Source organism: Lithobates pipiens, unplaced genomic scaffold, assembly GCF_037356315.1.
Source record: "Lithobates pipiens isolate NorthernLeopardFrog02 unplaced genomic scaffold, aLitPip1_a1.2 Scaffold_16, whole genome shotgun sequence".
Taxonomy (NCBI): domain Eukaryota; kingdom Metazoa; phylum Chordata; class Amphibia; order Anura; family Ranidae; genus Lithobates; species Lithobates pipiens.
In genome coordinates, this window is record NW_027507748.1 from 557,651,163 (window position 1) to 557,665,208 (window position 14,046).

Sequence of the window (14,046 nt, forward strand, 5' to 3'; positions counted from 1 at the left end):
CAAGCTAAATAAACAGCACAAACTGCATCACGTCTAAGATCAACATATGTCCTTTGATTGGGACTTGTGTCATAATAAAGATAGTGTGGGGCTGGAATCCCCTGCAGGGACAGTTGGGGATGGAGCGCATGACAGCTGGGTATCCTCTGATACAGATTAGGCAGCATTGCAGGCTGTGTGATTCATTCATCTGACACATAACATACTTGTATCAGGACTCAACAGATTTGTTTGGAGATCAATACCGTACATGCCTGGAGCTAAACTTATTTCTATGCCGCTACAGAACTAATAGGAAGATATTATGGCTAATGCACAGAGCTGCCAGTGCAACAGGCAAAGGGGAAGAGCGCAGCGAGTTTACAATAGTACATAGCACGGTGCAGGGTGCTGCCTCTGTCATTGGATGGATACGGTGGGCATTGCTTGTGTGTGCATGCATGTCATCTTCCCAGAGATCTTATTACAGTATATACTGTACATCTGTATATTACACCACCACAGCTATATACTGTATACAGGGTGGATAACACACTAGGTATAGATACACCCTGACATCATATATTACAAAGTATATAACACACTGGCACAAATAGATAGATAGATAGATAGATAGATAGATAGATAGATAGATAGATAGATAGATAGATAGATTACTGGATGAATAACATACTGGCACACATATATATATATTACAAGATCGCTATCACATTGCCATTGCTATATATTAAAGGGTGTTTCAAATACACTGGCACTGCTATATATTAAAGGGCAGTTGGATAACACATCGCCACTGTTATATATTACAAGGTGGATAACCCCCTGTCACAGCTTTATATTACCGGATGGATCACACACAGTGGCACTGAAATATATTACAGGATATGAAAACACACCGGTATAGCTATATATATATATATTATAGGTTGGATAAAACATTGGCACCACTATGTATTATATGGTGCATAATGGCACTGCTATATATAAAGGGTGGACAACACGCTGGCACGGCTTTATATGGTATAGGATGGATAACACACTGGTACAGCTTTATATACTATAGGAAGGATAACACACTGGCACAGCTTTATATACTATAGGAGGGACACTGGCACAGCTTTATATACTATAGGATAGATAACACACTGGTACATTTTTATATACTATAGGATGCACAGCACAGTTTTTGTATACTATGGGATGCACACTGGCACAGCTTTATATAATATAGGATGCACACTGAGACAGCTTTATATAATATAGGATGCACACTGGCACAGCTTTATATAATATAGGATGGATAACACACTGGCACAGCTTTATATAATAGAGGATGGATAACACACTGGCACATCTTTATATAATATAGGATGGATAGCACACTGGCACAGCTTTATACAATATATAATAAATAGCACACTGGCACAGCTTTATATAATTTAGGATGCACACTGGCACATCTTTGTATAATACATGATGGATTCATTTAGGATGCACACTGGCACAGCTTTATAGGATGAATCACACACTGGCACAGCTTTATATGATAAAGAATGAATCACACACTGGCCCGGCTTTATATAATATAGGATGGATCACACACTGGCACAGCTTTATATAATATTAAGCATAGAATGGATAACAAGCTGGTACAACTCTATATTATAGCGTGGCTAGCACACTGACACTGCTATATATTACAGAGTGAATCACACCCTGGCACTGCTATATTACAGGGTGGATAATCATAACACACTGGCACAACTATATATTACAGGTTGGGTAACAAAATGGTACAGCTGTAAATATTAAAGGGTGGCTAACATGCTGACACTGGTATCTATTAAAGGCTGGATCGCACAAAGCATTGTTATCTATTACAGGGTGGATAACACACTGGCACTGCTATCTATTACAGGGTGGATAACAGACTGGCACTGCTATACAGTATTTTGCAGGGTGGCTAACACAATGCAGCATATGATGGATAACACACTGGCACAACTATATATTTCCCAGGGTGGATCACGCACTGGCATAGCTTTATACAGGGTGGATAACACACTGGCACGGGTATATGGGGATAACAGACTGGCACTGCTATATATTACGTGAGGAATCACACACTGGCAGAGCTGTATTACCGGATAGCTAACACACGTGCATAGCAAACTGGCACAGCTATTTATTAGCGGGTGGATCACACACTGGCACTGCTATATATTACCGGGTAGAACAGGTATTATAGTTATAGGACCGATAAGACTTTGCCACTGCTCTGTGTATTACAGGGTCTAAGACACAGAACTGGCTGAGATATTAGAGAGATATAGAGGGAAGATGAGATGGCAGCTGGTTGCACACATGCTGATGAGGGCACGATCCATGTGCATGGTGGAGGGGATGATGAGAGATGAGAGCCAGGTGCACACCTATTGCTGAGCGCTGATGCCCTGGGATGCTCTGATACATGGATAAATGCTGAGTGCCTCTATGAGATGTTCTCCTCTAGCAGCCCAGCTCTACCTATCTCCAGCAGAGCCGGATCGCAGAGACACAACACTCGGAGCTGAGCTCAGACATCATCAGATGGGAGGGATGGAGAGGCTAGGACAAGGCAGTTCCAGCGAGAGGACGATTGGAGGAATAAAAAATGATGAAAGGAGGGGGTCTTTCCTTCCCACCATTGGAGGGGCTGGGGGTGGCAATGGACCTTGAAACTCCTTCCTTGGACTTTCTCCCGTAACACATCACACTTCCACATCCTCAAAGCAAGTGGATAACACTGTAATCTCACACTTCCCCCCTTCTTCTCAATCTTTTCCCTCTGCCTCTTCTCCAAAAAAAACTCCAGCACCCCACACCTTGCCTGTCCTCTTCTCACCTTCACCATAGACAGACAGTGGCTGGTTCAATGGGGGAAGGTCTGATTCCTGATCTCTGGACAGGTGACTGTGCCCTGAGCTAGGAAGACTCCACAAGCTTTTCTTCTCTAAGTGGAGACCAGTTCTCTTAAGACAATGGATCTCCTCACCTGGGCATTTGCCATGTTCTGCCAGTGGATTCTGCACAAGGTAAGGCAGACAAGGTGGGAGATACTTCTGGGGGTCTGGTGATGCAGAGAGGAGTGTGGGAGACAGGCTGGAGATCATCAGCCCATACCTTGTTTTTCAGAATGCATGATATGAAAAAAATATATACCAGTTCAAAACTTGTTGGAGGAGAAAACTGGGATCTGGAGCAGGAAAGGAGTAGGTGGCAAAGCAAGCCTCCTGCTTAGTAGACCTCATTGTGTGGGTTGCTGTTTCTCTCTTACAGACTAAACACAGTACTGAGCTCTGGAAAGATGAGCTCAGGTTTATTGGCATGTGCACGATAAGTACTTGTTTGCTTGGATCTGTTCCCTATCCAACAAGCAGTAGTCACTAGGTGACTCTCCTGAGCTGTAGGGAAAATGGTATTATAATCTGGGCACTGTATGGTGCCCCCTTATCTTCTCCACACATGTTGCTGGGGGGCACCTTGGTCTATTTTCTGTGCTGTGAATGGCTCATCCTGTCATTTAGGAGATGATTTACTCTCAGTAGTTGACTCATGAAATCTGGTGCAAATAGGAATAAAGACATAACTGTTGTTCATTGGCAAGCCACTTCTTCCTTCCATTCTCTAACTAGTAGTGAAAAGTTTAAAAAAGGACCACTTTACTCCAGCTTTTAAGTTAGCCCCAGTGTCTTCTGTTGCAGGGTGATGTATTTGTCTGCATTGTATTTGAACAATTAAATGTTCATTTTTGTCATAATCCATTTGCAGCCTAGATAGTTAAATCACAGTCACAGGTAATTGCTTAGAAGTTGAAAAGTAAAGTGACAGAGTGCAAACTACTGTCACCAATAGTAGAAAGTCAAATCACATAGTCTGATTAGTAGAAGGGAGTTTGGTTGCTGGGGGTTCTGGCACTGTATATAGCCTTCCCTTGTGCATTGCCATATTGTGTAAGCTTGATTCAAAATTGAATAAAAACAATTCACTTTTGTTGCAGGGAATTATGATTGCCTGTGTATAGTATCCATAAGCCACTGGGAATAAAGAGTTAAAGAGCCTACTCCATATCCTATTATAAATAGTGAATTATTCACACTAACAGGGTACCACAGGGTGCTGCATGTGCATGCTAATAAGATAGGCATTAACTCCTTAGCATAAAAATGGGGTAGATCAAACAATATATATGAGGCCCGCAAGGCAGTACCAGCTGAAATCCATATATCGCATAAAAGGTGCCTTTGTAACCAGAACTCATTGTGTCAACTTAAATGCAATATGATCAATGTGACATGACCACTGGCTTTTCAGATTCCAAGGTTATTCAGATCTACAATAGGTATGATACAACTACAACAGGAAGACTTGTATAAAGGATTATACTTATAAAGTATACTACAAGTCATTCAGTGCATTAAGTAGAACTTATAGCTTATAGCTATAGCTTATAACTTAGCTTCCTTTTTCTGTATGACTGCTGTTTGAAGTGTTTTCATTTTTCTTTGCCAAGTCACACTCAATTGAAACCTGTTTTCCTCTTCACACTGGCATAAAAAATATTGTTTCTAAAATTCGTTGGCAAGAGCCGGTCTTTCATATAGGGTTGTGCCATACAACTTTACACCATGATAAAATTTCAGGACTATTGCTGCATTCTGTACTTTAATACCTTGCAATGCTACATCTAAGTCCCCATGTAAATGATGCAATGTGGTCAGGGATGACGGAAAGATACATAATCCTTATTTGAATAGCGCCCTAAATATGTTGTGGGAAAAGAAGGTCTAAAAGAGAACTGTTGGGTTTATATAAACTACAGTACTCACATAATATTAAATCAGCAATCATTTCCTAGCTCATGTATAGAGTAAGTGTACCCATCATGAAAATAATTTATATTCACAGTGAACATAAATTATAAATTAATAGGATTCATCGTACACTGTGCATAGACTATAGAGTCTTGCTTCTGCTCTAAAACCCACAGAATAGAAATATCAGTGACAAATTCTATGTTGTTTAATTAAATTATATAAAATTGAATTCAATGATTTTTCTTACAAAATGTATTTATTTGGTTATGATATAGGCTAGAGTCGGCACATTTATTTAATTTAATATTAGTTAAAAGTCATTGCGTATATGATCTTCAACATTTGAAATGACATTGTTTAATTCACATAAAAAAATCACAGTATCATATACAGTAACGTGTCTATTGTTTTGGCAGAAGAAGCCAAAGAATATCAGTTTTTTAAGACAATCAGTAATAATATGAACATTAACAATTACAGTCCTCCTGTTAATAATTATCAGCGTGGAGTAATGTTTTATATTAGTTATTAAAGCCTTAGCAGATTGCATAAACACTATTCATTCTTAACCTTGTGTCCTAGTGGAATTCATGCAGGTAATAGAAAAACATGTATGGTTTGCAGAGTTTTTTTTTTTTTTTTAAAGGAATGTTATATTGGTGAGCTACTTATTAGCTGATCTCTCCAAAAAATCTGTTCTATGATGTTCCTGCTTTCAATTGCGAGCTACTTTGCAAAGTTCATTTTGCACATCCCATTGAGTTACATCATGTGTAATCAGCTAACTGAGCTTTACAAAGTTTCATGCTTTGACTGTAAAAACATTATATATTATCCTTCATAATTATGGCTTAGTTTTCATCTCAAGTGTTGTCAAAACTATATGGCTGGTTCAATACAGTAGAATAAAAAAAGAATAACAGACAGAAAATAAGCGATTATCCAAATCTGTTCTTTCAAGTTCGGTACTTGTGGGCCTGACCCAATTATTTATATTTCTTAATAACCTGTTGAAATAGGTCAGAAAGCCATATGATTGTGTCTACTGCAAAGAAATGACTTTCTGTGGCCCTTAATAATTAGTGTTCGGCAGTCCTGATCTAGATGATCTAATCAGCAGGGCAAAAAAGGTGTGAGGCCTAAGAGCATAGTTAGCTAAATGGAACTTCAGCACATTTTGTATGATAAAGAATTGAAATATATATGTGTAAAGAAAATGAATAAAGTTTCTGTGCCTATAGGAGTATAGAAAATGCTTGAGTAATGGCCGAGAGAGACTTCGGAACAACTGACTAAGAGTACACTCTGATCTGGTAGAGCCGAAACAAGAAATACTTTGTACTTACATCTCTTAAACAAAATGTTATATATTGTGGATGTTTGTTATATAGTAGAAAATGTGTTCATATACTGCTAATTGGGTGCTTAGATGTAATACTGTTTAAATGGATTCATCTATTGTAGGCTTCTGGTTCTACTGGCAGTTAGCACACAATCCACTGATGTGATCAACCTCTATCTACATTTAGTACCTTTACCGCAGGGCATACAGGATACATTTAAAAACAGGATACGATTATTATAATAAGAACCCAAGGGTTTTCTTTTATCAAACATCTAGCTGTATTGCAAATGACACAAAAGCTTTACACTAGAAATATGGGCTTATCATTACCATTTAGGTAGTACACCATTACTTATCTACATATAATATGAAGTCACTGACCCAATGGAAAGGAGCAAACAATTTAGGAGGAAAGAAATTTATAGAAAATAGTTGCTCCACATTTACTCCTTTAAGACAGGATGGTATTTAGGCAACCCTTGGGTGGAACTAATTGATACACTGAATGAATAAAATAATAATAAGAGGTGTGCTCATTCACAGTATCTAGCTATACAGCTTGCATAAAATGCACAAAGGCTTAGAGTACCATCCTTTACCAGTTGTGTGGCATTCTTAGATATAAAGTGTACACTAAGAGGCACATTCTGTAATTCGGTGCAAAGAGCATTTATAATGTCCACCACATAACAACTTCTATCGGCTAATTAGATATCAGTTCTCTGAAGTCTAATTATTAGGAGATACATGTCACGTGTTTGCTACTGGCTTTGTCACTTGCACAGCAAAAAGTATATAATGTGCCACAAACCCAGACACATGTGTACTTGACATCTGCTGTAGGTTGCCTTAAGCAAAATAAGAGAGGTGCAAACCATCCGTATCTTCAATACTACTACATGGCATTTACCAAGAACTCAGGCGCTTTAGTGTTTTATCCTTCACCCTTTGTTAAGTGTTTGGTATTCTCATTATAATGTCTCCAGTAGTCAAAATGGCTGCCTATTCCATGTCCAATAGTAGCGTGACCTTTAGCTTATATCATATCTGCTGCCATTGTCATGGTAGTCAGCCAGGTACATATTTCAAAGGTCCGGCATGCTATCAAACTGGAGGGTAAATGTGTCTTTCAAACAGGATGTTTAATGTAATTCGAATATTGAACAGAGAACCTTGCAGATGCTGAGGAGTGTCTGAGAACTGGAGGAATCAGCATGTTCATGCACAGCTCCCTTTGTGACTTGACTATAACTTAGTATGCTGAGGGTATCTGTCACTTGTTCTGTACAGGCCATAATGCTATTGAGCCAGTAATGTAATAAGGCACTCCGCTCTTGTGGTGTTACCAACATACTGCACTGCTGAGAGAATCAGCACTGTATTACTCTGAAATGTATTGACTTTATGATTATTGTTGTAATATAAGGGGTTTGGGAATTGTCCCCTGAAAATCAATCATTGATGTTATTAATACCCCAGCTGCTGTAACGGTTTTAAACAATACTTTATGAAATGGGGATTGGAATGCCTCAAAACGTGTTACCTTCCACAATACATATCCTCGTATGTATATTAAACATCCCTTAGATGCACATCTGGCTTAAACAGGGATTGTCTATAAGGATTAATACATTTTCAGCTGGCTAGCTGCATCAAAGTGACCCTCAGTGCGAACAGCCCTACACAAACTACAAATGTTACAGATAATAATGTTTTAAATGGAGGCCAACTGGATCACTTTAAATATTTTAGAGGAGAGCTACACACAAAGTCTATACATACAAGCAGAAAGCCCAAAAAGTGTAAAATCAGTTATCTTGTACTGATGTGAATTCAGTAAAGTTAATTCCACTTGTTCACTATAGTTTACCGCACTTTCTGCACTGCACTTTGTTACTTGCCCTGTTAATAAATAAGATCGATACATTTGTAATTGATTGCGCTAATGGATCCATGATTGTTTTGATATATTCATATAATACTAGTAATAGAAATATTACTGATAAGAATAAATATAATAGTAACTAGTAATAGTAATATTACCAATAAAAATAAATATAACAGTAACTAGTAATAGTAAAAATACTAATAAAAAATAATTATAATAGTAACTAGTAATCGTAATAATACCAACAAAAATAAATATAATTCAACTTTTTTTTTTTTTAAGAATTCAAGCATTTTGCACCTGTAGATAGAAAGACTGTAACTATATAAATAATAAAATACAGTACAATTTCCGTTTATTCTTCTTTGCCATTAGAATTTAATGTGGTCATTAAGTGTGATTCAAGTGTGTTTCCACTTTTTCAGCCATGTTCCCATTCACATAGCACAACTTAAAGATATATATATATATATATATATATATATATATATATATATATATATATATATATATATATATATATATATACCCTGTTTCCCCTAAAATAAGACCTAGCGTGATTGTCGGTGTTGGCTGCAATATAAGCCCTACCACCCAAATAAGCCCTACTCTGTTTCCTCAAAAATATAAGCCCTACCCTGAAAAGAAGACCTACAAGGACTTTAACTAGGGCTTATTTGGGGGTAGGGCTTTTATTGCAGCTATCACCGACAATCACACTAGGTCTTATTTTAGGGGAAACAGGGTATATATATATATATATATATATATATATATATATATATATATATATATATATATATATATATATATATATATATATATATATATATGAATGAATTCCTGCTTACATTTTTACTTGCTTAAAAATCCTACTGAGCTGTCCCCTTTCATGCAGTGTTAAAGAGGGGACTGTGGAGTTATGTATACCATAATTAACCCTGCTTGTACCACGCTGGCAGATCTGCATTATCAGTTGTAAACTAGATGTGCATATTGTCTGTTCCAACAAAGGTTTAAAGAGCTCAAATGTTTGGTTGTTTGTGTGTCAATGCACTTTAAAAAAGACTGACCCTACAACTGTCTTCCAATTGCACATTACACACTATTCTTAACAATACAAACTATCTATAGAATCAAATATATACACCTGAAACAACCAAAAAAGGTAAGAAATATTTGATTATTTAAGTAAGCTGTGTGAATAGGAACAAAACATGTAGAGGTTTCTAAAATCTGTCTTCAGAAGTGGAGCTTTACTTTTTGACAATGCATATGTTTAAGAGTTAAGGGAGTGGTAAAAAAAAGGTGGAAGTGCTTTGAAGGATTTGGGAACCTGCCATTATGCAAATAAGCTGTCAATAGATCAGTATGTACATTTTTTTCCTGATTGTTCTAAACATAGGTAAACTATACATGACTAATTGTGTTAGAATAAATCATTATTATTTCAATGTTTCAGCTCAAATGAATTTATTTTTGGATGTGAGGTATGCATATGCAGTGTTATGTTGTGTTGGAAAAGGTGATATCAAAGAGCATGAAGTTATAAAAAGGTAGGCTAAAGCAGAGGATTAGGCTGTACGTGTATTCTGCAAAGGTATTCTTGCACTGGAAGTCAGTAGGCAGGAAAGTGCTAGCTAAGCTAACTAACAGCCTTTCAATGAAACACCTATTCAAACGAAATGGAATCATATTAAAAACAAGTAAGAGAGTCCATTGTGAGGCTGAATTATTATTGATCGTGTTTTAAGGGACATGGCGAAATAAAAAGCTGCATCATATTTGTGAAAGATCTGCCAATTTATATATATATATATATATATATATATATGTGTGTGTGTGTGTGTGTGTGTGTGTGTGTGTATATATATATCAGAAAATATCTGCAGTGCTTTACTACGTATTGTACATTCACATCATTCTCTGCCCTCAAGGAGCTTACAATTTGAGGTCCCTATCTCACATGCATGGGTCAGTTTCTTTTCGGGAGGTAATTAACCTACCAGCATGTCTTTGGAGTGTGGGCAGAAACCAGAGTGCTCAGAGGAAGCCCACGCAGGCACAGGAAGAACATGCAAACTTCATGCAGGTAGCATCATGACTTGACTTTGAACCTCTAGTGCCTGGAGCAAGAAGTGCTAACCACCGAGCCACTGCTTTTCTAACCATTCTATAGTATAATTGTATGTAAATGTCCACACTAGTACAAAATATTATTATTATTCAATATTAGTGTAACTTTGCTGTTTATCCCTTTGCTTTGGCATTGGAGAGGAAATAAGGAAACAGAAACACATATGGTAGTTATTTTTTCTGTGCGAGAAACTAGATTGGAAGTTAACTGTGCGTTGGAAAAGACTTGCTGACATATTTTCATAGTTCTACGCAGTGAAATGTATAAAATATATGTTAAGCAAGTGAAACCTGTCCTTCCAGCATAATGTTTTACGTTAGAAAGATATTTTCACTAATAGGGTCATGGGGCACCTGAAATCTGTAAAACTAGTTTTTTTGTGTTTTTTTTTTTTTTTAATAATTGTACATCCTCATTTCAAGGTCTTGAGTTTGAGGTTTGACAGGAGTGTTGCTTTAAGTTGTACTGAGGTGGTCATGATGCAGAAAATCAGTAGCAGAGTTAGATTTTTAGATCTAGTGAGTTGTACCTGAACTGTAGATTAATCTATTTATGTATATACGTAAACCCGATCGCTAAAACATCTTATAAGCGTTAAAATGTTGCTGCAACTTCAAAAGTAATTTGCAAAATGCTTTAATCTGCAACTTTCATTAAAATATTGCCTAATGATTCTGTCATGTTGATCCTTGTTCAGGCATTTCATGTTATAGTATGACAACCATCTCTCCCTGTATCCCAACTTTGCATCTACATTGTCACCTTCTTCATCTTACGAGCATTTGATGGCAGTGGCAAGTGGCAGTTTTCAATTCCCCAAGCATGGTCCTCTGTTGTCACCATCAGGAAACCCATCCTCAGAAATACCATGCAGCCATCACTGGAGGGAGTGCATGTAGACATGAAGTGGTTGCAAAAAGAATGCAGGAGATCGGCAGCAGCGAGATGCAACAGCGGTTGACAGAAATTATTTCACAAAAATAGGTTAAGTTGGGAGTGCGGTGTCATTTATACTGTTACCACTGGATGGGTTAGTTAGGATGCCAGCACTCCAACATCGAAGGATCAGGAGGATCAATCCTTTCCTCTTGAATTGTCCCAAAAGTGATACCCAGTGCTTTAGCAAAATAAATGCCATTTAGTTAGGGCTTAGGTTATGTTTAAAGAGCAGCAATAGAAAAATGTAACTTCAGAAAATGCTACCTAGGAAACTCTGCAGCTGTGTTTAAGTGGGGATGTTTACATAAAGTACTTTTACTTATTATTTTATAAAACCTTATCAGACAGTTTCATTAGGCCTTTAACCACTTCAGCCCCAGAAGGATTTACCCACTTCCTGACCAGGCCATTTTTTGCAATACGGCACTGCGTCGCTTTAACTGACAATTGCACGGTTGTGCTACGCTGTACCCAAACAAAACTGATCTCCTTTTTTTCCCACAAATAGCGCTTTCTTTTGGTGGTATTTGATCTCCCTTGATTTTTTATTTTTTGTGCTATAAACCAAAAAAAAAAAAAAAACGACAATTTTGAAAAAAAAAAATTTTTACTTTCTGCTATGAAACGTTCCCAAAATAAAAAAATGTAAAAAAACAAATGCATTCATCAGTTTAGGATTTTGTTTATTTAATATTAATTTAGGCTGATATTTATTCTGCTATATATTTTTGGTAAAAAAAAATCACAATAAGCATATATTGATTGGTTTGTGCAAAAGTTATTGCGTCTACAAAATAGAGGATACATTTATGGCATTTTCATTATGTATTTATTTTTTTACTTTTAATGGCGGTGATCAATGATTTTTAGTGAGACTACAACATTGCGGCAGACAGATCGGAAACACCTAACTGACATTTTTGACACTTTTTTGGGAATCAGTGCATTATTACACTAATCAGTGCTAAATATGCACTGTTATTGTACTAATGGAACTGGCAGGGAAGGGGTTGATATCAGGGGTGATCAAGGGGTTAAATGTGTTCCCTGTTTGTGTTTTCTAACTATATGGGGGACTGTGTGACTGGGGAAACATACAGATCCATCTTCCTGCTTAGCAGAAAGACAGGATCTGTGTGATCTCCCCTTTCAGAACCTGTCAATTCTGTTACTGCGAGGAATGATCGCGGTGGCCAGCAGACATCGAGCCCACCAGACACGCCGATTGGCTCCCCTCCAGCAGCACGCACATATCCACAATAGCGAGTTCCCAAGCCAACGTACAGCTACGGTGATTCATGGGATCGTGCCACCTTTCTGCATTATAATGATGGCGGCTGGTCGGCAAGCAGTCAGTGATGCTTCTGGTTAGGGCTGCTGACTTATGGTCCAGTGTTTGGCTTGTAAGTTCCTGATGATGTAGCAGCATGTAGCCACGGTACATATGAAGCATAAGCTTCATACTTGTAGACATAGTAAATGCTGTGTTATAGCAATTATTTTACTTTGTGGATGTCTGAAAATATTTTTGTTTAATCTTTATTTTATTAAGTTCTCAGATATTAAAGTACAAAAGACAAATGTCTGTGTTGGACTAGTAAGATACAAACATATCCAAAAGGGGAAAACATAAGCATACCCATATATATATATATATATATATATATATAGTGCTTTACACTGAGATTAGTAGAAACCATATTAATTTGGTCATATTATAATGAAGAAAGATGAAGGACAAAAATTCTCATGGCAGAAGCTAAGCAAATCCATACTAGAAATGGTACTATAAGCTAAACGAACAGAAAACAATAGGGTTTCCATTTATAATACAGAGGCAATAACATCATACATATGTGGATGTCCATTTGTGAAACCACCTCTATGTCTAGAATGCTACCATTGAGGGGTGAGCTTGAAAATGGGACAACCCAAGGAAAAAAGAGTATTGAAAGAAGAGAGAAAAGTAGAAAAAAAAGAAAAGGGGGGGGGGGACTTGTCCATTGAACAGTAGTAGGAGAGTACGTTCACTTAACAGAATCCCAGAAATTAAAGTGGAAATAAACCCATCGATTTAAACAGTTAAAAAAAAAGGCATGCCGGGAATGCTAACTACACATTGGCTGTGCTCTCAGTCAAACTATCAAACCATCCCATGGCTGGTGTCATAACGAATCACATGTGCAGCACAATAGAAGTTGAAGATTAAACAGAGGCAAAGATGGCAGCTTCCTTGGCTGAAAACGATAGGGGAGTTTACTTCCACTTTAAGTACAGTCTTAAAATATTTAGATACTATTTTTAGTGGTCATATATCCACTTATTGTATAACCTTTGCTTATTTCTAATAAAGATCGGTTCACAAGTCAGAGTTATTCCTTTGGGATTTCCCTACTTGGTGATTACATTATTGAATGATACTATAACGGTCATGATACACGGGAGAAGCCTTAATGATGGGGCAGGTAGCTTTTAATTGCTTTCATGGGCTAGGGTTGAAATGTTTGTACTTTTGTTTTCATTTTTCTAACATTCATAAAATAAATTCTAATTACTGACAACGCTAGTAGTTGTGTCACAATCTTTCTGTCTATAACTCGCTCAGTTACTTTTTGCGATCCAGCCTGCACACGCAGAGTTGTGCTCCAGCCATTGTCATCTTTTCTGTCATAGTCTAGTGGATAAACTGTTTTTTTTGGGCCCCCATCGGTCCCTTGCCAGTTTAATGAGATTATGCATTAAGGCCATTTTACATTGACATTGGTGTTTGCTTCTGGTATGCTTCTGGTAATCTTTGGATTCCTCCCACAATCCAAAGACATGCTGGTAGGTTAATTGGCTTCTGTCCAAAATTGGCCCTAGTATATGAATTGGGACCTAG

At 37.3% G+C, this 14,046-nt stretch overlaps 1 protein-coding gene across 1 annotated transcript in view; it reads left to right on the top strand.

Annotated features, from left to right (window-relative positions):
- Positions 1-2,712: 2,712 nt before the first annotated feature.
- Positions 2,713-14,046, top strand: part of NXPH4 (neurexophilin 4) — a 369,253-nt gene continuing 357,919 nt past the window's right edge. Inside the window, exon 1 of the mRNA XM_077483571.1 lies at positions 2,713-3,074. Within this exon, the coding sequence (XP_077339697.1) occupies positions 3,021-3,074 (54 nt within the window). The 5' untranslated portion in view covers positions 2,713-3,020. The remainder of the gene's footprint in view (positions 3,075-14,046) is intronic.